The 22021-nt window shown below is 38.5% G+C and overlaps 2 protein-coding genes across 5 annotated transcripts in view; one reads left to right on the plus strand and one right to left on the minus strand.

Annotated features, from left to right (window-relative positions):
- Positions 1–10801, plus strand: part of AGFG1 (ArfGAP with FG repeats 1) — a 39017-nt gene extending 28216 nt beyond the window's left edge. Inside the window, exons 6-14 of one of the 4 annotated variants that reach the window (XM_075158227.1) lie at positions 1666–1785; positions 2419–2490; positions 3469–3678; positions 4536–4719; positions 5424–5503; positions 5787–5879; positions 8823–8978; positions 9586–9677; positions 10060–10801. In XM_075158227.1, the coding sequence (XP_075014328.1) occupies positions 1666–1785; positions 2419–2490; positions 3469–3678; positions 4536–4719; positions 5424–5503; positions 5787–5879; positions 8823–8978; positions 9586–9677; positions 10060–10119 (1067 nt within the window). In that variant the 3' untranslated portion in view covers positions 10120–10801. Of the gene's footprint in view, positions 1–1665; positions 1786–2418; positions 2491–3468; positions 3679–4535; positions 4720–5423; positions 5504–5786; positions 5880–8819; positions 8979–9585; positions 9678–10059 lie in introns of all 4 variants that reach the window. The other 3 variants (XM_075158226.1, XM_075158228.1, XM_075158229.1) reach the window with 3 other exon arrangements.
- A 4173-nt stretch (positions 10802–14974) lies between these two features.
- On the minus strand, positions 14975–22013 carry SLC19A3 (solute carrier family 19 member 3). Its single transcript, XM_075158231.1, has 5 exons — positions 21864–22013; positions 18431–19247; positions 16564–16756; positions 15891–16032; positions 14975–15097 (listed from the first exon to the last, which is right to left on the minus strand). Exons 1-5 carry the CDS (start codon positions 22011–22013, stop codon positions 14975–14977), a joined length of 1425 nt encoding a protein of 474 aa, XP_075014332.1.
- Positions 22014–22021: the final 8 nt, after the last annotated feature.

A 22021-nucleotide genomic window follows, 5' to 3' on the forward strand; every position in this document is an offset into this window, starting at 1 on the left:
ACAACCTTCTTCACCATGGTCTTCTCCTTGGGCTGCAGGGAAATCTCTGTTCCAGTGCCTGGAGCACATCCTCCCCCTCCCTCTTCATTGACCTTGGTGTCTGCAGGGTTGTTTCTCTCACATTTTTCTCACTCCTCTCTCTCACAGCTCCTGCACGGTGTTTTTTACCCTTTCTTAAATATATTACCACAGAGGTGCCACCAGGATTACTGATGGGTTCCGCTTTGGGCAGCCGCAGGTCTGTTTTGGAGCCGGCTGAAACTGGCTGCAGAAGTGGGGGCAACTTCTGATATCTTCTCACAGGAGCCACCCCTGCAGCCCCCTGCTACCAAAACCATGCCATGTAAAGCCAATATGCATGCACACTTCTAATAAAAAAGGGGTATCAAGTAGAGTCAAACCTCACCCTCTCTTCCAGTAGCGCCTGTGAAGGGAAATACTTGCACTTTCATTTGTATTAGCAGCATTGTGCAATACAGTAGTTTGTATAAAAATGTCCTTTTAGTTTATAAACCTTTAGTGCAGATGCTTTTTTAATAGAAATTAAGTGAAATAATGTGACTTTTTATTAGCATTATCTGGCTATTAAGTAATAGTACTTAAACAATCAGTATAATTTATTGGTTTTGTAGATACTTAATCTGCAAAATCCCTCCAGAATAACAAGGCCTGACCCAAAAATATGATGTATAGCATTTGTTATTCTAGAAGGTGTTTTGTGGGCTTTCTTTAGATGGTAACTCAAGCTAACTATATATACGGGTTTGTTTTGCATTTGATTAAAAACACTTTTTTCCCTTACTCCTTGCTTGTAACAGTGGTTAAGACTTTCTGTGGAGCTTATCAGTTAGGCATGCAATCCTGTTGAATCTATAGATGCTTGAATATCCAGGTGTTTGAAATTAGATGGGTGTTAACTTTTATTTTCTCCTATAGTATGGCACGAAAGGAAGGCGAAAACTGAAATTCTATTTGAAATGTCCTTGGATTTTATTTTGTGGATACACTCTATGAATGCTATCTTCTTGACATTGGTATTGATTTTCCATATTTCTGTACTCTTGATTTAGTTTTTTTAAAAACTGAATTTTCCAGTGAAATGAATTTATAAACCTAGCCAAAAGTATTCAAGTGGTGCCAAACTAAATTCACCCAAGGAAGAAGCACTTTGTATATGAGGAATTCAAATTGTTAGTATGTTACAAGAATACTTTCTAATTTTTATTCCCAAAGAAATGTTCAGTTAGTCCACAAATTCTAGTTTTGGAAACTAGCATTTAGAATGATACCTGGTTTGGGTTCTACAGGTATACACCTGGTATTCTGTACTTTTTGGCTGTTTTTCCCTGACCAGCCACCACTGCAAACACTCTAGAGTTAAGCTGAACTGGACTTCATCAGGTCATGCAGTTGTGAGTAGTAGCATGTGTGAGGAGGAGAGAAGTAGCATTAACTGGTACAGCTCTATGAAGGTGATTCGTGAAAGCTTGTTCAAAGACAACTTTCAGTTGTAGAATATCATGTATAATTTTTTCATGTAAAAAGAAATTACAAGGTAGGATATAACCCTTGGAGGTTGTCATGACCATGAATTCAGTTAATACATCTATTTTTGTGTTTATTTCCCATATCCATTAACATGTTTTGTTCCTTTGCAATTTACAGCGCAGAACTCTGCAAATGCAGGTTTTGCAAACTTTGATGCATTTGGACATTCTAGTGGCTCGAGTAATTTTGGAGGTTTCCCCACAGCAAGTCAGTCTTCTTTTCAGCCCCAAAATACAGGTAGAACTCCTAGCGCTTTTGATTAATTCTTAATTAAAATAATCCTTACCTTTATGTTGGAAGGTACTTAAAGTTGAGTTGATTTCTTGCATCTGCCTGCTTTAATGCACTCAAGCCATCTGAAGCTCTGGGGAAACTCAAAATGAATTCCTTCTGTTTGGTGTTGATTTTCTTTTTTTTTCCTAATGCTACTCAGAAGTCTGATTTATGGCACTGTGTTTGTTAGCTCTACACCTGAAATAACTATGAAAAGAGTGAACCATACTGCTTTTGATAAATACTGAATTGACTCTGTATCGTGTAAGAGAAGTTTCAGTAGACCCAAAAGCACATTACGGTACAAAAAAAAAAGTGTGTGTCTATGCGTATGTATAACATATGCACGCACTTCAGTATGTTTGACTTCATGTGTAGAGCCTATTGCTAAGATTTATTTTGCTTTCCTTTAATTTGATCATGCTTTAGAACTTCTGCTTGAGCTTACACTTGCTGTTTGTCTAGATCTTTGGCTGACTGACTTTCTTTTCCTTTTTTTTTTTCTTTTGAGTGTGGTGTCGTTTTAAACTTTTTTTCAAATTTTCTTTCTCCCTTCTTATGTTAACTTTAACCCACACACAATTTCTGGCTGTCCAGCGTTCAGAACGCTTTCATCTAGCTGCAGTTTTGGTGAATTTACTTCAGCTTTTCCTCTCCAGGCTGTACACAGTAAGTTCCACGCAGTGGAAAACTCAGCTTGCTTCATTTTATGCCATTGTAGCATAGCATTTTCATTCCTACTGTTGCATATGTTTTAACTTCTTCATTATGCTATTAGAAAGTTGTGTGTTCTGTAGCATGAGTGAAATCCTCAACCAACTGTTATAAAATGTGATACATTTAATGGAACAACTCATTTAAATTTAAGTACATGACCTGCCTAGATTAAATTGTCTGGACATTGAAGAGGTGGAAGCTCATGGTTTCATATTTGAAGTGAAGTTCAGTTGGGTGGACTTAAGTCAGATTTTTTTACAATTGATTTATGTATCTCTGACATCAGTGGAGACTTGGTATAAAAAGAGCTGTGTTGTGTCTTCCCCCTCACCTCTTTCCTGATTGGATGTAGTCTAAAAATCTGAGAACAGAGAACCAAACTATGCCTCTAAACCTTGGCAAGGAATCATACTACTTTTGGAATTCTAGGCACTATTTTTTGCTTAGAATGATGACTGACATCTGAAATGGTTAAACATTGTACCATTAAGTAAATGCAAATAGTAGCTATTCATTAGACGCATATGTCAGGAAAATGAAGCTTCTGTATTTTGCATATTAAAGATTCAGACAAATACTTATTTTTCTAGCAAAATACTAATGTTGAAATTAGTTTAACAGCTAATAAATAGCTAAAGTTCTTCAAGATCAAATTATGACTCTGATTTAAGCTGTTGAAGCTTGGGGGTTTTTTGTCCCTGATCTGCAAACTGAAAAATGTAAAAAAAAAAAAAAAAAAAAAAAAAAAAAAAAATTTCTGATGACCCAATGTAACTTTGAAGGAAATGGGAAAGGGTCTTAAAGGGGTGGGGTGGGGGAACGTGTTGCCTCATGTAACCACGAAGAGGTGGGATTATTGTGCCATCAGTTACAGTTGAAGAGACTTTCTAGCTTTGGAGTGTTGATCGTGTTTAACTTAATTTGTTACAGGTGGAAGCGCTGGATCAGTGAATGCTAACTTTGCTCACTTTGATAACTTCCCCAAATCCTCCAGTGCTGATTTTGGAGCCTTCAATGCTTCTCAGAGCAACACAACAGCAACTGCAGCCAGTAAAGCTGCAGTGAATAAATCGAATCTCCAGTCAGCTGACAAATATGCAGCTCTTGCTAATTTAGATAATATCTTCAGCGCAGGGCAAGGTATTAAACTTTATTCATTGACGTGCTTATTCTACATGCGTATACTTACCACAAAGATGGCTGTGCATGTCAAAATAGTAACCGTATTTCAAAATGTCCTTTCTTTAACTTATAAGTAGAATTTCACATCAGTGTACCCTTAATGTGTAAGATGTAAATTTTAAGACTAACATCACTCCAAAAGGATGTCATCAGAAAAATGCTTTTTGGGAACCTACTTGCTGTCAAGATGAATAACTCTAAGTGGAGATATCTAAATAATTATTACTGCAATGATGAAAATATAAATATATATTTTATGTTTGTGCTAAAACCTATAGTGAAGGCTCTTGAATGGAGAGCCACAGTTGTTGCAGAGAGCTGCCAGAGTAGCTTTCCTACGTCTCTGCCACAAAAAGATTTGGCTTTAGTTTTTTATAAACTAGTAACAGTCATACTTGGATTTAGTTGATTTTAAGTTAAAGAGAAAAAACCTTGTTATTCTATTACTTTTTTTCCTTCTCAAATGGTGGATAAAAACTTGTGTTGGTTTGTAATGTAGTACTTTGTTGTGAAATGGATAGTTTGAGAGTATGTGTTTTGTTAAATTTTCTAGTTGAAAATGATGGTAGTATTTAGTCATTATTTTCCAGGGAAACCAGAGGCTCTCTAGAGCTGCAGAATATCTATAGAAGCATGACACTTTGCTAATAGCTAACGGCTTGTTAAATTTTTTTTTTTCCTGTATGCCCTAGTGCATATTTAATTTTTAAGTCTGAAACTTAAACTATCCGTGAACTTTCATTTAGTTCTCAACGTTGGCAGGGCAGAAAGTGAAACCATCTTCATCACTTTTAATCTGATTTCTTTCTTTCTAGGTGGTAGTGAGCAAGGAAGTGGCTTCAGTACAGTAGTGTCAGCATCGGGAGGTCCTGCATTGTCAGCCCCAAATCAGTCAAGTGCGTCTTCAGACAAGTATGCGGCTCTAGCAGAATTAGACAGCGTGTTCAGCTCCACAGCAACCTCTAGTAATGCGTATACTTCCACCAGTAACGTTAGCAGGTACTTTGTTAGAAGTAGCTGACTTTCTACATTGACTTCAGCAGTATGCAGAAAAGTAGCTCAAAGTTGTTTCTCAAATCTGGTTTTATTTCTTACCTAAATGGGGAAACGCTGAATAAGTTCAGAGGTGCTACTGAAACTGCATCCTTTGTTTTAAATAATAGCAGTACTGTCTGATAAGATATTATAAGATAAAATTAAGAATACTTTCAATAGAATGTTCTCTGCACCTTTCTAGTCATTACATGCTAAACCTGTTAGATGATAACACTTTCCTGTACAGAATATTTGCACGCATACTGAAAATCATAGCATCATCCCTGGCAAAAAAATTATTCAGATATTTGTAATGTAAATGGTGCCAACCACTTCTTTTTTAGATCATTAAGATAATAAATACCAAATGCCTGTTATAGCTCTCCTTGGTATTGCAAGTGCCCCTAAATCTTCTGCTTTGCAACGTTTATGCTGGTGGCCTCTGTTCAATATTCTTTCTCCTGCCGTTGGTGGAGAGGACTTTTCATTGCTCAGCACTAGTTATAGTCTCTGACCCTGGCATCAGGGGCTCAATTCGAGGCATCAGCGAATTATATTGCAGTTTGCAAACTGCACGTAAGCATTCCTTTTCTGTTCTTTTACATGCCAACAATAATTGTAAGTTGTATTTAATTGTTGACTTCACTGAATGTATGAATTATTTTCAGCAATGCTTTTGGAACAGTACCTGTGGCTGCTACTGCACAGACACAGCCTGCGTCTTCGAGTGTGCCTGCTCCATTTGGAGGTATATAAGTGTTATTAACGCCTTTTGTGGACTGTAAGCAAACGTCTTACTAATTTTTAGTTGATAGTGCTATACTTTGACACTAGTGATACTGAAGTTACTAAAGGATGCTAAAAAAGTACTGTTGTGATGCATTTCAAATTAAGCTTTTTATTATCAGTTCCTAATTTTTCATGTAATTTTAGATATTTATATATCTGTATAAAAGCTGTATAAACTTAATGTGAGTCAGGTTGGCTATTTTTAAAAGACTTTATTAAATACCATGTTTTTAATCTTTCAGCAACACCTTCCACAAATCCATTTGTAGCTGCCCCTGTTGCCCCAGTGGCACCTTCAACAAACCCATTCCAGACCAACAGCCGAGGAGCAACAGGTTAGGAAAAAAAACCCTGAGTGTTTGAGAACCTTTCTTTCAAGACTTGCATTGATTCTTTTTTTTCATAGTGTGTAAAGTGTTCCTTAAAGGTTTTCTGTACTATCTGTCTCTAGTCTATTTGACATGTTGTGTGTTTGTTCAATGTAGAGTACAATATTTATGAATAGGCTGCAGAAATCAACTTTAACTTTTTTTTTTGAGATAAGTAATGTTTTTTATTGGGCTGAGGACGTTAGTTTCCTGTTTCTGGCCCAATCCTAGCATTTCAAATGGTGGACATGAAAAATGTCAAAATGATCTGTTTAAGATCTTCTAATACTACCTAAGCTATTTGTAGTCTGTGTATTACCAGTTGGGTACCTTCCAAGACTATAACCTTTGCTTTGAAGCATGCTTCATCGCAGGTTGCCCTGAAATCAGGGATCTTGAAAGCCCTGCTGCTAAGCTAATACACTTGCTTTTTTTGTTTCTTTATTTCAAAGTCCTGAAAGCCCTCAAAACTAAAGAGCTGGGGCTAGAACAAGGAAAAACAACGCTTTGGGGCTGTTAGCTCCTCACCAGTCCACTTATTCAGTACATTGGTGGTGTCCTTTATTTGTCTTTTTTTGTAACAATAAAGCATATGTTTAAATATAATCTTTACACTCATGATTTACATTAATTTTCTGGGGGAGGATTCTGTAGAATCATAATTCCATAGACAGAAACTTAATCACTTTCTAAAAAAGCAAACTTGTACTTTTCTTCAAAACACTGAACTTGGATTTAGATGACTGTTAGATTATTCTAATTTTCCTCTCCAAAGGCACTGCTAAATTTCAGCACTTTTATCTATTAACTGGACTTCCACAGACTTAAATCTGCTGATGTATGCATTTTAACATTGAGTTGTGCTTTGCTCAAAGTTTTAGGTAGATTTAATTAAACTGATCAGGCTGAGTTAAAACTGAATTGATCAAATTCATGTCCTCTGCTAAAATGAATTCTGTTTTCAGTCCCTTTTGAAATGTTATGCAGTTAAACTTATTCAGCTACTTAATGCCCAAAATATCTTTTTCCTCATTTTAATCTCATTACTAATTGTGCTATTTTGGATCATCATTAAGAACTTGTAGCCTCTTTAGATAAACTTGTTTGAATATGGCAACTTTATCATTCTGCCTTCTAAACTGCGATCCTTGGCTTGCAGAGGTTCCAACCCTTTGGCAGCTATACTGATGTTATGTACTAGGTAACTAGAGATAATGACTATAAGTAAAGATAATATTCTACCCCTTTCAGTTTAAGGTGTAAGCTTTCGTTCTGCATGAACTTTGCTATTTATTACATGGGAGATCTGTTTTGTAGCGTTTATATCTAATGGTTTTCTTAATCTATTGCTGGTCATGCTATGGACAAATTGTTTGGTACATATATGTGTGTATATTTTTATATATATATATATATATATAACACTAAGAAACGACTACTCGAGTGTATAAATGATTTGACATTGTCTGGTCTCTTTGTGGCTTCCATAAGGCCTCTCGGGAGCAATGCACTCTCACATATTTCCTCAGGCTCATTTTGGTAGGTGGCCACATTTGGTATCAAGTTTCTTGTGGCTAATTGTTCTTGCTTGTAAAAGCTTATTGATAGCTATCTGGTTCTCTGCACGTAGAATTTTGGAAGACTTTCTGTGTTTTAAAATGGAGTGGGTGTGGGCAAAGGGAGAGAAGAGCTTACACAGGCAACCTATTAAGCAACTAAAACAAAACCATTATTGATATCCTCCATGGTCACAATATAATGCTAACAAGTTGAGTGACTCTTGAAGTTTCTACCAACAGTAGCTCGATGCCTTTTGGGGTATCCCAACTCACTGCTCACTTTGTTGTGCTTTTGTTTGCTGTTTTAGCAAGTTTTCCTGTTGAATAGCTTCTCTGCTATCTGTAACTTGACAACAATGTTAGTACATTAGCTTTGCGTGTGCTTTGTCAGCAGTTTATGTATGTATAATGTCTTGCCCTTGAATACTTACAGGGTAAATTTTTCAACTGATAATTAAGCTATATTCATTAGATATATTTTTTTTTTTTAAACAGTTGAGCTTGCATAAAATCTAACTTGTAACATTTCAAAAGAAAAGTTCTGTCTAATGTTTAACTGGAATAAAATGCCTGGTGTCTGTATTTGTACCAAAAATACTTCTATACGCATCTCCTTTCAAGAATATCTCCCAAAAGACTGAATAATGGTTTTGTTACTACATTTTTGCACTTGATGTGCTCCTGTTTATTTGCTGAAGGCAAGTGGAATAGCATATGAGCATATGTGTTCTTTACTTGAAATGTTCAGCAGAGAATCAGATGAAAAGTTTTGGGTTTTTTTTTTTGTTTTAAGTCTTACCTCACCAGTAAGAGCGTTTGCAATAGGAACTTTGTGTGCAAATAATGTGCATGGTGAAAATTTCCTTTCAAGTGAGATTAAGGATGGGATGAACAGAGAGGGGATGCATGTATCCCTTATGACTTTTTTTTTTTGACTTGTAACTTTCTGTAATGCAGCTTGAAGTAGGAAGATCCTTTCATGCTTTTCTCGGAAGGAGAAACTGCCTGAAAGTGCTTGCTTCTGATGTGTGCAGACTTTTACCAGAAAAACTCTGGGGGAACTATATGATAATGTAGAGAAAGTAAAAAATAATTTCCTTTTCAGAAAGTATATCTGAATTTGCTGGATCTAGTAAATTTTAAATTATTCCATTTATTTTTAAAATGCAAAAGTATATTGGTGGTGATCCAAGCTCACAAATCAGTTCAGTGGCTGTAGAAGTTGAACCTAACTTTTGTACGGTCACTGAGGTATTAGGAGACTTTTCTAAACATGACATTATAGTAATTTGTCTCATGAAAAAAGTGGTTTCTTACAAATAATGGAATGTTATTTTTTGCCTACCAGCAGCAACATTTGGTACTGCATCCATGAGCATGCCTGCAGGATTTGGAACTCCTGCCTCCTACAGTCTTCCTACTAGTTTTAGTGGCAACTTCCAGCAGCCCACGTTCCCAACACAGGCAGCTTTCCCTCAACAGACTGCTTTTGCTCAGCAGCCAAATGGTAGGTTTATACGTTTTAGATAATCTTGTTTAAGTCAGAAACATGGAGAAAATGATCTGTCTGTAATTTAGCAATAATGGGTGTGTACTTCTATATGAACTTGATAATAATATTGACAAGGTGTTCCCACACTCTGTTTTGGCCCTGTAGTTGAGCTTTCTGATTTGGCTGTGTGCAGTGACATAACTGAAATTTTACCTCAATCTGATACTAAAATTATAAGTATTCTCAGGCTTAAAGGTTTTTTATGCCAGAAGGATTGTTTTGTCTTCATTTTTGGAGTGTCTGCAACCGATTATAACACTTTATCTAACTTCATAGAACACAGGCAAGAGAAAATTGGAGAGTACTTTCTCCCTAAATTTAAATGATAAAATAACATTGAAAAAGTGCATACATAGAAATTGGAAACTGATTAGTTCCGAACAGTTGAAAATAAAACAAAGAAAAAGCCTAGCCATGTTTTTTTTTTTACATTTACATTCTTGATAGTGTTTAAGTAGATCAATCCTCCTGATTGCGCAGTCCAAGCTTCCGCTTATATTTGTGTGGGAGCTGCAGCAAAGATTGGTTACTAGTATTAATATTTTTCACTTATCTTTCCAAGGAGCAGGTTTTGCTGCATTTGGACAGGCAAAGCCTGTAGTAACTCCTTTTGGACAAGTTGCAGCTGTTGGAGTATCTAGTAACCCTTTTATGGTAAGTGAGTTGTTGCATATTAATAACTTCTGTATGCCTGAAGAGGCATAATCTGTAACACTTAATTTAGAGACACACAAAGATTTTCTTTTATTTTTTTGCTTCAAATAAGGGAAGGCAGCATATGAATCTCCTAAATGCAATTCACTATTACGATGACATGGCATTTGTAAGGCTGTTCAAATCAAAAGAGAGGTATTTGTATACCATGCTCTTACAGTAGTGCAATTTCAGAGAACCAACACAAAAAAAGACTGCAACATAAACCAGAAATATTTCCTAATAGGTTGTTTTCTTTTTTATATATCCTGCATTTATGATTTACAATATGGAAAAAAATCTTAAATATTTGTCTTGTTTTTCTTCTTTCATTTTCCCCCAGGCTGGTGCACCAACAGGACAATTTCCAACAGGAAGCTCATCAACCAATCCTTTCTTATAGCCTTATAGACACTTTACCCAAAAGAACTCTTATGTGGTCACATAACATCTCTGCGCCTCTTGCACTGTTGTCTTGTTTCACTGATATTAGCTTTAAACACAAAAGAAGTCTTTAAGAAGTAAAAATAAAAGCCTGCATTGTGTACCTTTAAAAAATTAAAAAAAAAAAAAATACACAAAACCCAAGAAAATCAACCCCACCCACCAGGTAATAACGTGCAAAACAGAGGGCTGTGGTAACATCCTTGAACCTGTGAACTGGCAGGTAAAAAGTAGCGGTATCATGTATATTAAAATTGGCTAATAAGTTATTGCAGATACCACATTCATTATGCTGCAGTACTGTACATATTTTTCTTAGAAAATAGCTATTTGTGCATATCAGTATTTGTAACTTTAACACATTGTTATGTGAAAAATGTTACTGGGAAATAGATCAGCCACTTTAAGGTGCTGTTGTATCTCTTGGAATGAATGAGCTACATCATTTTAACCATTGGTATTGGAAGTCATGAAGTTAAATTGAAGGTTTGTTCATTTCTCAAAATGTTTTCCTTTCCTAAGAGCTCTTCTATTTATACATGCCTAAATCTCTAATGTTAGAGGGATACCTGTCTGCATAATAAAGCTGATCATGTTTTGCTACAGTTTGCAGGTGAAAAAAATAAATATTAGAAAAACAATTGTGTAGCATTATTTCTCTGCAGTAACATTTTGTTGGGTTAAAATGGACATACTGTGAGTCTCCTACACAGATGAGTTATCAAAAGCAATATACTTAAAGGTGAGTTAGGCTTAAAAGTTTTGCATGACTCACCTGGATATGTTTCTTTGTGTCCTTGTGATTAAGCTTGCTGTTCTAGCTCAGGTGAAGTGACCTATTGAACAGGAAAATGTTGAGTGAACTTGAATTATTTTGACAGAATAGCTGTGTAATGAAGGACACTGGAAGCACTGAGGGGTAGTTACTCAAGAAATGGTTAGCTGCAAAAGACACGTAATTATGGGTAGCTAATGACAGTCTTTGAACAAGACTTAGTTGTGATCAGAACAGTATGTGTAATAGCAGGCCAAGCTACCACAGATGTAATAGCACTCTTTTTATTAAAAATTGATATATGTTAGTAAGACCTCCTGTGGAATATTAAATTCATCAATTTTTTTTTTTATTTTCTGGAGTGTTTCCTGTCATACTAGAATGCAATTCGTAGAGGGGAAAAAAAATGTCTGCTTTGTCTAGTCTGTAATAGTAAGAAGGTTCAAGGAAAATATAACTCTGCATCAAAGTAGTTGGTGATGATGTTTTAAACACAGAGATGACTTGGCTAAGTTCAAGCGTAATACTGGAACTAAGCAAATAATGTAAATATATCATGAATATATAAACTGCAAGCTTAAAAAAAGGTTTCTGACCAGCTGGAGAATAACACACTTAACAGCTTTCAAGATAACAGGAATAAATAAGATCAGATTATGTCAGGTGATTTTTGAGAAGAGGATGTGCGAACCCATTTGAGACAAATGCGAACATTCTTGAAGGTAAGACATTTCACTTTTGATTGACTGCCTGAATGTTAGATCTGTTTATTTCTAGGGGAGCTGAAAGACTTGACCACTGCTTGTAACAACACTTATGCCAGTGCTTTTGACTTCCGTTGCCTGCCTGTGGGGTAGTAGTAATTTCTGTATCTTTTTTTCTTTTTTTTTTTTTGAAGCTTTGGAGGTCCCAAAGCAGGGGACAGGCAGCTTATATAACAAGCTGCTTATAGTAGCATTCCTCACTTAAATGTCTGGTTTTGTCCTGTTGGCATATTTGAAGTTAAAACAGACTTGAAGTCTGTCTTTTCCTTCTGATGAGGACTGCTGGGTAGAGTATGGTTTAATTCCCAAGATTCTCTGGGAAATTCACTAAAATCCCCAGCAATTGAGAATTTCCAGGATGTTAGTGATGCCCTTGCTCTCACCAGCTTTTTAGCATAGTATAAATAGCTGTAGTTCTTCCCTGTTGTTGACCTTACTTGTTTGGGATAGTAACACATAAATGCAGTAGAGAGTGGGGAACTGCAAGGGTTCAGAAGGACTTGCAGAATGCTTAAATATGCTCATTGCAGGGAACTGGACCAAACCAACCAAATATCTCATCAACAAGATGAGGAACAGCCTTGTGGAAGAAGAACAATCCTTTGTTCCCTTCATCTAAATTGATGTAAATTAAGCTTTGCGCAAGGGCTAATGAGACCAGCATCTATTTAAATTGTTCTGATCCAAATGAAGCTGATTACTGCAAAGAGATACTGAAATTCATTTAAGTATGCAAGGCACGTAGTTTTATATTACGCTGCAGAAATAGTGGAATACCTTATTTTTCATAACTAGCTTGAATGCAGGTAAAAGGTTGGCAACTTTTACTGTACACAACTACATCTGTTTAGCGTATGTTCGCTAATTTTAAGTTTGTCAAACTCCACACAAGTGGCTGAAGATCTCGTATTGGTTTGAATCTCCTTTATGTTGAGTGGAAACTGACACCATAGCTGTTTTGTTGATTAGATTTTTAAAATAGCTATATTTACAAAATGAATTCTTCACCCATGATTATAAATGTTTTGTCTTAGAAATCTCTGCAGTTGTTCACGCAATTGCTCATGCAACTAGCATAGTTGCCAAAAAGCTATACTTCCACTACCTTTTCAGTATCCTCTTCTGCTTTAGCATTAAAGCACTTCACTTGATAACTTTAGCCCTCTTATACAGAAATTAGTTTGGAGACCTTCTAGATTAATACTTTTACTCCTAATATGTGAGCTCTTATGTGTGTAAGAAGATGCTGTAAGAGATACATCTTGAGTTCTACAAGGCAGATGTGATGCCCAGTTTCAGCAGTTCAAAGCTATTCAATGGCTGCAAACTCCCAAGCACCGTGTTGAAACATGCTGAGGCAAGAAATTAATTTGAAAAGGACCAAATTTAGTTGGAATTCCTGAAGAAGAACTATAAATATGATGCAAGTATTCTGCTCTCTTGAAGGGAAAACTTACTGGGGCATAAAGGCAAACTCAAGCAGCTTTTGGAACTGTTTTTAAAGGAATTAATGATTTTTACTTTCTTGTGAGCTGAACTGGGGGAAACATTTACTTCTGACACTTGGCAAATCTTTAAGTTGTGGTAAAGGAACACAATGGAATTTGCTGCTGATATAGTTGACTCCAAAGTAGACATTATTGAACACAGTTGAAAGAACATTCCCTAATTAGTTTTAGTTATATCTAAACTTTAAGTGGTGTTATTTAAGTAAGCCTGCCTTGCATAGAAATTGAAGTGGCTCCCCATGGCTTAAAAATGAGAAGTTAGTTTGCTTCCAAAGATACGTGTGTGTGGGTCATGGCAATTGTCAGACATAATTAATGCATATGCTTATCAAGACAGACACTCCAAGGGAAGATGAGCGTGTTGTATTTGTACATCTTCAACAAATTTGCCTTAAAACTCTCACTGCATCAGTAGCAGTTTATCTGTATATAATGACACGTTTTCCTTAATCCTGTAACTTCAGATTTCTGAGGAGTGCATTGTCTGTGTGGAATCCAAAATGACTGCATTTGGCCATTTGTAAACTAAAGTGACAGTATTGCTATGCTATATAGCATTGTAGTAATCCACCTTTGAACATACAGAAGTAGTGTTTTTGGAAAAAACTGTTTTGTTGCGATTTGTTAACTTGCTTTAAAAAAGCATGTCACAACTTCCAGTTGAAAAAGTCTTTAAGTTTTCAAAAGGTTTCTGTGGCAAGCTTTCCAACAGATCATCTTGCTGAGATGGGGCAACTGCTTCTTTAGATTCCCTAGTGTTATGGTTTAACCCCAGCTGGCAACTAAGCACCACCCAGCCGCTCGCTCACTCCCCCCTGCTGGGATGGGGGAGAGAATCAAAAGAGTAAAAGAGAGAAAATTTGTGGGTTGAGCTAAAGACAGTTTCATAGGTAAAGCAAAAGCTGCACACGCAAGCAGAGCAAAATGAGGAATTCGTTCATTACTTCCCATCGGCAGGCAGGTGTTCAGCCATCTCCAGGAAAGCAGGGCTCCATCACGCGTAACGGTTCCTTGGGAAGACAAATGCCATCACACCGAATGTCCCCCCCTTCCTCCTTCTTCCCCCAGCTTTATGTGCTGAGCATGACGTCATATGGTATGGGATATCCCTTGGGTCAGTTGGGGTCAGCTGTCCCAGCCGTGTCCCCTCCCAACTCCTTGTGCACCCCCAGCCTCCTCGCTGGTGGGGTGGGGTGAGGAGCAGAAAAGGCCTTGACTCTGTGTAAGCCCTGCTCAGCAGGAACTGAAACATCCCTGTGTTGTCAACCCTGTTTCCAGCACAAATCCAAAACACAGCCCCATACTAGCTACTACGAACAAAATGAACTCTCTCCCAGCCAAAACCAGCACACCTAGGAATGTTTGATGTTCTTATGCCTATGACTAAATTGCCTTTAATTGAAATACTCAGTAGAAGTGAAAATTCAAAGGTTGTGTTCTCTAAGTTCTTCTGTTGTGAGGTTCAGGCATCTGTATGCACTTGCTGCTTCTGCTTATTGAGCATTAATAGAAGTTCTGGTGTGAGATCATTAAATTTGTGTTGAAATAAAGATTGATTGAGGATTGTTTGGCATTAGAACTACTAGTGAAGAAAAAGGGCAAAATGCATCATCCTGTTGACAAAGCTCTTTATGCTGTAGGCTTATAAACGGCCTGTTTCACCATTGACCAGTCTTGCTTGGTTGAGCGCTATTTTTCTCCTAATTCATTGTTCAGATGATGCAGCCTTCTGCATTGTTGCTTGCAGCCATTCTTTTGTCTCCTTTGTTAATGATCAATGCTTTCACTAGCCACACTGGTATTTCTGCATTTGATGGAGATAATGGTGTATATGCTTCTGATCATGAAAATTCCAGCTATGAATGCAAAGTAGCTGCCATAAATGAGAAACTGGGAAATGGAGGTGGGGAAGAAGGAGAGAGAGTCAAAAACTGTTTTTGCTGAAGGGGTGTCCCTCTACTGCCGCCTTCCCTTCCCTGTCACCCATGCCCCAAAATGATCCCATCTTGAAAGGATTCAAGAAGTCTGGCTGCTTGACTTCACGCTGTAGGAAGTCCGGAGTTGTAAGAGGCGGGGGGAGAGAATACTGTTACGTGCTTCCTCTCCCCACCTCAGTAAGGGAGGAGGACAGCTGCCCTGCCCTTCCTGGCTCTTTGGGAAGATGAAAGCTAGAGACGTGGACCTCATTTGGTATGTAGGTTTAAACTTTAAATTCAGAAATTTAATGGGGAAGCATGAGATTAGTTAATTTTCAGAATTACAGTAATTTAAAGATGCATCCAGTGAAACTATGTAACTTAGAATTACCCTAGTAATAGACCCACAGATTGCCTTTCAGCTTGCTTCCTGCTTCTGTTCAGGGTATTTTGACAATAAACTTGTGAATAGCAAGCCTTTAAATAATAAAAAAACCCAGAACCCTGAGTAATAGGTGGTGGTCTTTCCCTTCTGCTCTGTGAAAATATTCTTAAAATTATTGCGGAAATACAAAATTGGCAGGACTAGAGGACAAGTAGGTTGTAGGAGCTACTGACAGTTCATTTTAAACGAACCTGTTTTTCAGGCAAGTAACTGTCCTAAGCTAGTCCATTACCTAGTATCTTCCCAAAGGCTAATCTTGGAGTAGAACCCTCTTTTGGAGGAGAGTAGGGGAACTGAGAGCCGTGTGAGTAATGTAGCTTACCTGGGTGCTGATATCCAGTCCCAGACCTTTTGAATCTACTACAACAACAGTTAAAATTGTCTGAGTCACAAGTGCAACAAAGTTGTTGAAGCCAAACATCAAAGCATAACGCTCCATGCTTAGATTGACGGCAATCTGAAACCTGAAAATAAATGTACAGGTTAATTAAACTATGGAGAATATGGACGCTTGCAATTTACTTACGGGAGGAAGTTTGGGAACAATTCAATGTACGCAGTGGATCCTTCATAGGATAAAGCCTCTTCAATCTTGGCTATTAAGCTTTAACAGCTTCATTTCCGCAGAAATCCCTTGTTTTTCTGGCTTTGGCACTTTTGTGCATCCTACTTATCTTTTACATATTTTGAGTTGATATTTTTGCTAAATGAAGACCTGTGTATGTTCATTTGATCATTTAGAGAATACTTCTACATAGATCATTCAACAGCTAAATGCAGAATAAGGTAGTTTCTGACTTGGAGTAACCTATTGTAATGGTTAGGTCACATAATTTAAAGCATAGTTTTATATAAGCTAGAAATAATACGTGCTGCTGTCATGACCTATTTAAAAATCTTATTTCTAGGGAAACTTTCAGTAAAATTTTGATAAATTTAAAAATGTGACACTGATTTAAATCAAATTAATTAGAAGAGTTGCGTATTATACTTACGTTGCTATTGTTATAAGCAGCATATAGCATGCTTTAAACGCAAGGTAACCAGCATAACATGCCCAGATGTTGTCAGTAAAGTGCATGAGAAACAGAGAACCAGCATCCATTGCAGAGAAAATTCCCAAAGCCAGTTCTCCAGAAAGATCCCAGTTTACTTTGACATATCCAACTGCCATGGATGTTGCTGAACCTAAACATTTAAAGTAATAATTAAAATTCTGAAACATTATCATCCTTCTAGAGCCATTGCTTAACTGTGTAAATGGATCATGCCAGGAGCTCTTGAGACTGCTATGGCCACAATGGGCTTTGATAATGGTGTGGCCTATATTTTCTGTTAGTGGTGTGGGAGTCTGCTGCTTGTTTGGGTTTTTTTCCTTGCTTACAGAGACTTTACAGACTGAAGCACTCTGAGAAAGTGCCTCATGCCTAAGGCTGGAGGCAGCCGTGTACAGTCTATTGTTGTTACTCCATTTTTTGACAACTGTGAGCAAAGAGAAGAACAATCCCACCAAGCATATTCTGCCAAAATATGCATAATGGAGTTTAATTCCGTCATGTAAAGGTCTTTATGAAATGAAAATCTGTTGCCCTCCTTCGTGCTTTGTTTTTTTATGAAAGCATCTTTTTCAATTTCTGGTAAAAAATTTTATGAACTGCATTTGTCAATGCCTTATTGACCATCACAGAGTAAAAGCCCTTACTTGAGCATAATATGTTATAACAAACTCCAGTGCCTTGATATTTTTTTTTTTTTAGATCTCTGCAGTAATGATCAGGTTTACTTTTCTCCCCATCTCAATTCTGGAGAAATACAGTCAAGTGCTGTAAGAAGGTTATCCAGCTATGGGGGGTTTTTATGCTCCTTTAGCACAGAGGCTCCTGTAGGTTTATGAAAGCTCTCTGAAACACAGTATGCTGAGGTTAGCAGCTCAAATGCAAAGAGAAGTGTGGTCCAGGCAGGTTGCACAGCAGTGAGTTACCAGAGTCCAGAGAGTACCAGTTGCCCAGATCTCTTCAGGCAGGCTAGCGCACTAGTGCAAAATTGGACTTGCTGGTTGCATGTGCTTTTCATCAGAATTCAAAAAGGGATAGCAGGCCTACTCCTTTGGTCCATCACTGCTGTACCAGAGGTTCCTAGTACTGCGAGTGCCTTCTGTGCTCTGAGATAGTATCAAGTGCCAGAGGGTGTAAAAGCAAGAAAGCCCTTGGGAATACTGCTCAAACCAGTAGTCTGAGAGGTTTTGGGGTAGCTTCAGTAAAATGCACTTTCATGCTGATTGCAGGGAGGAAGGGTAAACTGAGAGTTCCCTGTAGAAATGTGAGATAAAGCTCCTGGTATGAAGGAGGAGACAAACTCACTGAGCAGGATACAGATGCAGTCACAGAGTATTTGTTCAGGACCACACATCCTGAAATAATCTTTAATCCACTGTCTAAACAGACCATCTAGAGCAGTGTATCTGTTAATATGCTCTTTTTTAATTTTTAAACCACCTCACTTAAGGTGTATTTGAGGGAGGAATAGGCAAGGTGTCATTGCACAGGGTTTTTGAACTGCTTACTTGGGGTTAAATTCATGGTCTAAACAGAGCTGTGAACTTGAACTCTTAAAACACTTTGGTGGAATGAGGCTCCCCTAAGAAGGAAAAGCTTATATCTATATATTTTTTAAGATTATTTTTGAAGAGCCCGCTGATAAAGTTGTACAGTGAAAACATGTTTTGCATACTGTTTGGGTGTTATATATTGGAGGCTGCTGTCCTTTGTCCTCATAGGAAATAAACAGGCACCAAAGACATTGCTGAAGAATGCCATCAGCACAGGATGGGTTAGAAGTAGTGGCTAATGATCTTTTACTCACCTAAAAAAGTTGCTATTGCTTCAACAGCCCCATTGTACACTGCAGAGCTGTGAGAGGGGGCTCTGAAGTCCCACAGCACTTGGATGTAATTCAGAACCTGGTTAAAGCCTGCCGTAGCCAGAGCCCACCACAGGGACCAGTAGAGAAGTTTCCTAGAGCTGTAGCAATCCCTCAGGTCCTTGCTCAGCTGCACCAGTACTCTGAGCACGTGATTCTGGGGCTTGGCATTGTCAGCCTGCTGTTCAGGTGTTGGTCCCCTGTCGGCAGACACGGAGCCCTTGTCCTCTTGGCAGCTCGATGGCCCGTCGGAGCTGACTGTAGCCACAACTTTATCTGGTCCTGGGAGAGCTTCCGAGACATCTTTCCTGTGGAAGAACATACTCTTCTGAGGCATTGGGAGGAAAAACGAACACACGAATGCCAGGGACTCGGAAGCCAAAGTAATGGCATTAAGGTGAAAGTAGGATACATCTGCCAAGGAAACCAGCAGCTGTCCCAGCACGGCGGCAACAGTGGCTGCAACAAGGGTGATACTTCTGCAATAGCTCGTCACTCTCTGATAGTGATCGGTGCTGACGACACTGTAGATGTAGGCGTAATAGGCGACCTCGGTGGCTGTCACCATCCCGTAGAAGAATTCCACCACCTGCATGGCCATCACCCCCTGTGCGAAGAGGAGCAAGAGCCACGTGATGATGAAGCTGATGCCCTGGAGGAGGAGGATGGGCTTGTAGCGCACGTAGTCTGTAATCAGGAAGACTGGGATGAGGACTGCAAGGTAGGAGTATGTCCAAACTGGGAAAATCTGGTTGGTGACCTAGAAGAGAATAAAAGAGGAAATATTTTTTTTTAAATACATTTAAAGTGCTGGTTTTGAAGCTTTTTGATGATGGTGTTGAAGGAACGTAGTTGTGGTGACAGGAAACATTGAATTGTGTAGATTTAAACTGCCTTAAATGACAAAACTGTAAATGTACTCCTTGAGGCAAAGGCAATGATGCGAGGCTTCGCTACATAAACAGGTAGATTGGCTTAAAAAATAATTCTGGTAAAGGCTTATGAAGAAGGCAGATTTTGATGTACAGCTGTTCGAAGTGGTTATAACAGCATTTTTGTCACAGGAAAGTCTGTCTAACATCAAATCCTATTCTCCACAGTGGCTGAAAATGAATGCCTATTTAGTTTTAACTTTTACGTGAGTCATTATATACCTTTGGTCGCCTCTGTCCTTTGTTAGAACTAGAACAAAATGCATACGCCTCTTACAAGGGGGGAACTGGAAGTGCACATAGGGAGTGTGTAGCTGTCACTACCCTATCCTCACTTCCTTCGTTTGCTTCAAATTTAATGTGTAAGAAGTAAGCAAGTCTTTGATGGAACAGTATTTCGGTTTCAGTTGGCCTTCAATGCGTAGGTGCTCTGAAAAGAAATTCTTTCTCTTTTTCTAAAACTGATCTGTAGGGAGGTTGGAGGGTGCTGTTTACTGCCGCCACTAAAGCTCAGTGCTTGCCCAGCAGCTTGACTACGGCTGCGGTGGGGGTATCCCCTTCTTTTAGATACAGTCATAGAAAAAGTTCACTTTGTGATGTGCAAGTTGCCTGTTTTGGGGAGTAATTGCTGGACCTGCTAGGGTATCCGTTCATGGTCACTCGTTCTCTGCTTATGCAATTAGACTAGAAAGGAATTTTTTCAAATGCTGGAGGAACAATAGTAGCTGGTTAGTTTTTTACTTCTGAACTGGTACTGGAGTGAGTTGCACGATGAGCAGCAGGTTCACTATATCTTCCTGGGTGGCTTCTTTTGTTTTTCTGAACTTTAATTAGAATTTTTAAGTGTTTGACTGAAACTTATGGAATTAGCTCACCAGAGGTGAGTTTGGCTGAAAAAGCCATAGTATCTGTACTACAGTTATTTTTGAGTTAAGGATTCTCACTGAAATCAGAATTAAGGCATCCTATCATGCTATTTGTGTATTTCATGTAAGAGAGAAAATTTTCTGTTGTGGTTAAAAAAAATAATAAAAAAGGGGAGTGGGGTGGGGGGGTGGGAAACAACCACCCAAACCACAATTACCTTTCTTCAGAAGAAACCTTGGGTTCACACTATACTAGCAGATTCTGCCTTAACTTCTGCCATTTGCTAGTGCACATCAGGAATGACTGTTCTTCATATTAGCTGTATGTGGGTGTACCAAGCTTGTGTTTTCTAATTATACCATTAGCTCCATGACTCAGCCACTTGTTAACTATGTCCCTTTTTGTTGGGAAATGTACTCCTGAAGCAGCCAGTGCTGAACAGAAAAGCAGAGCAAGGAAACTTGCAGTGCATGCTTTTGTCAAAAAAAAAAAAAAAAAAAAAATTTTGCATGTAAATCTGACCTCCAGAGGGTAATGAATGCATAAAACAATCTTGTGATGTAATGTGCTGATTTTGGCTGGGAGAGAGTTCATTTTGTTCGTAGTAGCTAGTATGGGGCTGTGTTTTGGATTTGTGCTGGAAACAGGGTTGACAACACAGGGATGTTTCAGTTCCTGCTGAGCAGGGCTTACACAGAGTCAAGGCCTCTTCTGCTTCTCACCCCACCCCACCAGCGAGCAGGCTGGGGGTGCACAAGGAGTTGGGAGGGGACACGGCTGGGACAGCTGACCCCAACTGACCCAAAGGGGTATCCCATGCCATATGACGTCATGCTCAGCACATAAAGCTGGGGGAAGAAGAAGGAAGGGGGGGCCGTTCGGAGTGATGGCGTTTGTCTTCCCAAATCACCGTTACGCGTGATGGAGCCCTGCTTTCCTGGAGATGGCTGAACACCTGCCTGCCGATGGGAAGCAGTCAATGAATCCCTTGGTTTGCTTTGCTTGTGTGCACGGCTTTTGCTTTACCTATGAAACTGTCTTTATCTCGACCCATGAATTTTCTCACTTCTACCCTTCCGATTCCCTCCCCCATCCCACTGTGAAGGGGAGTGAGCGAGCGGCTGGGTGGGGATTAGTTGCTGGCTGGGGTTAAACCACAACAATAGGTAATATTCTAACAGCTCATAATGGGAAGCCTCCTTGGCTTTCTTATGATTTGCAATCACTATGTCACTGTCAGTATAATCAATTCCACAATAAGTATAAATAAATTTTAGTGTTGCTCCTCTTCTGGGGTTCTAGGTGGGGAGAGGAACTATCTGACCTGATTTTGCTGAAAGTATCCATTTCTTAAACAACCACCAAAGTCATTTCAAAGTCCTAAGAACGTAGGGACTTTAAAGTTTTGACCTTCTGCAAAAGAGGGGAGTCCTTACTCTTTTCCAGAAGCATCTTAAATATGAGTCTCTACATAAAATATACCTGTGTTATTGAACACTTTATGTTCCCTTCAGTTATGGCTGTAAGACTTAATGCTTTAGGCGTTTTAATTATTACTTAAGAGAATAGTTACATACCTCTTCAATTGTTAGGTTTTTGTCTGGTCCGGTTAGATAAGGAGTGAGAAAAGGTTCCGATGGCCTCATTGTGGAGAAAAATCCATTTGCACAGATGATCAGCGTGGGATAAATCCAGCTGCGGCCTACGGCTCCCTTCCAGCAATCCATAGTCTACC

Source organism: Calonectris borealis, chromosome 9 (genome assembly GCF_964195595.1).
Source record: "Calonectris borealis chromosome 9, bCalBor7.hap1.2, whole genome shotgun sequence".
Lineage (NCBI taxonomy): Eukaryota > Metazoa > Chordata > Aves > Procellariiformes > Procellariidae > Calonectris > Calonectris borealis.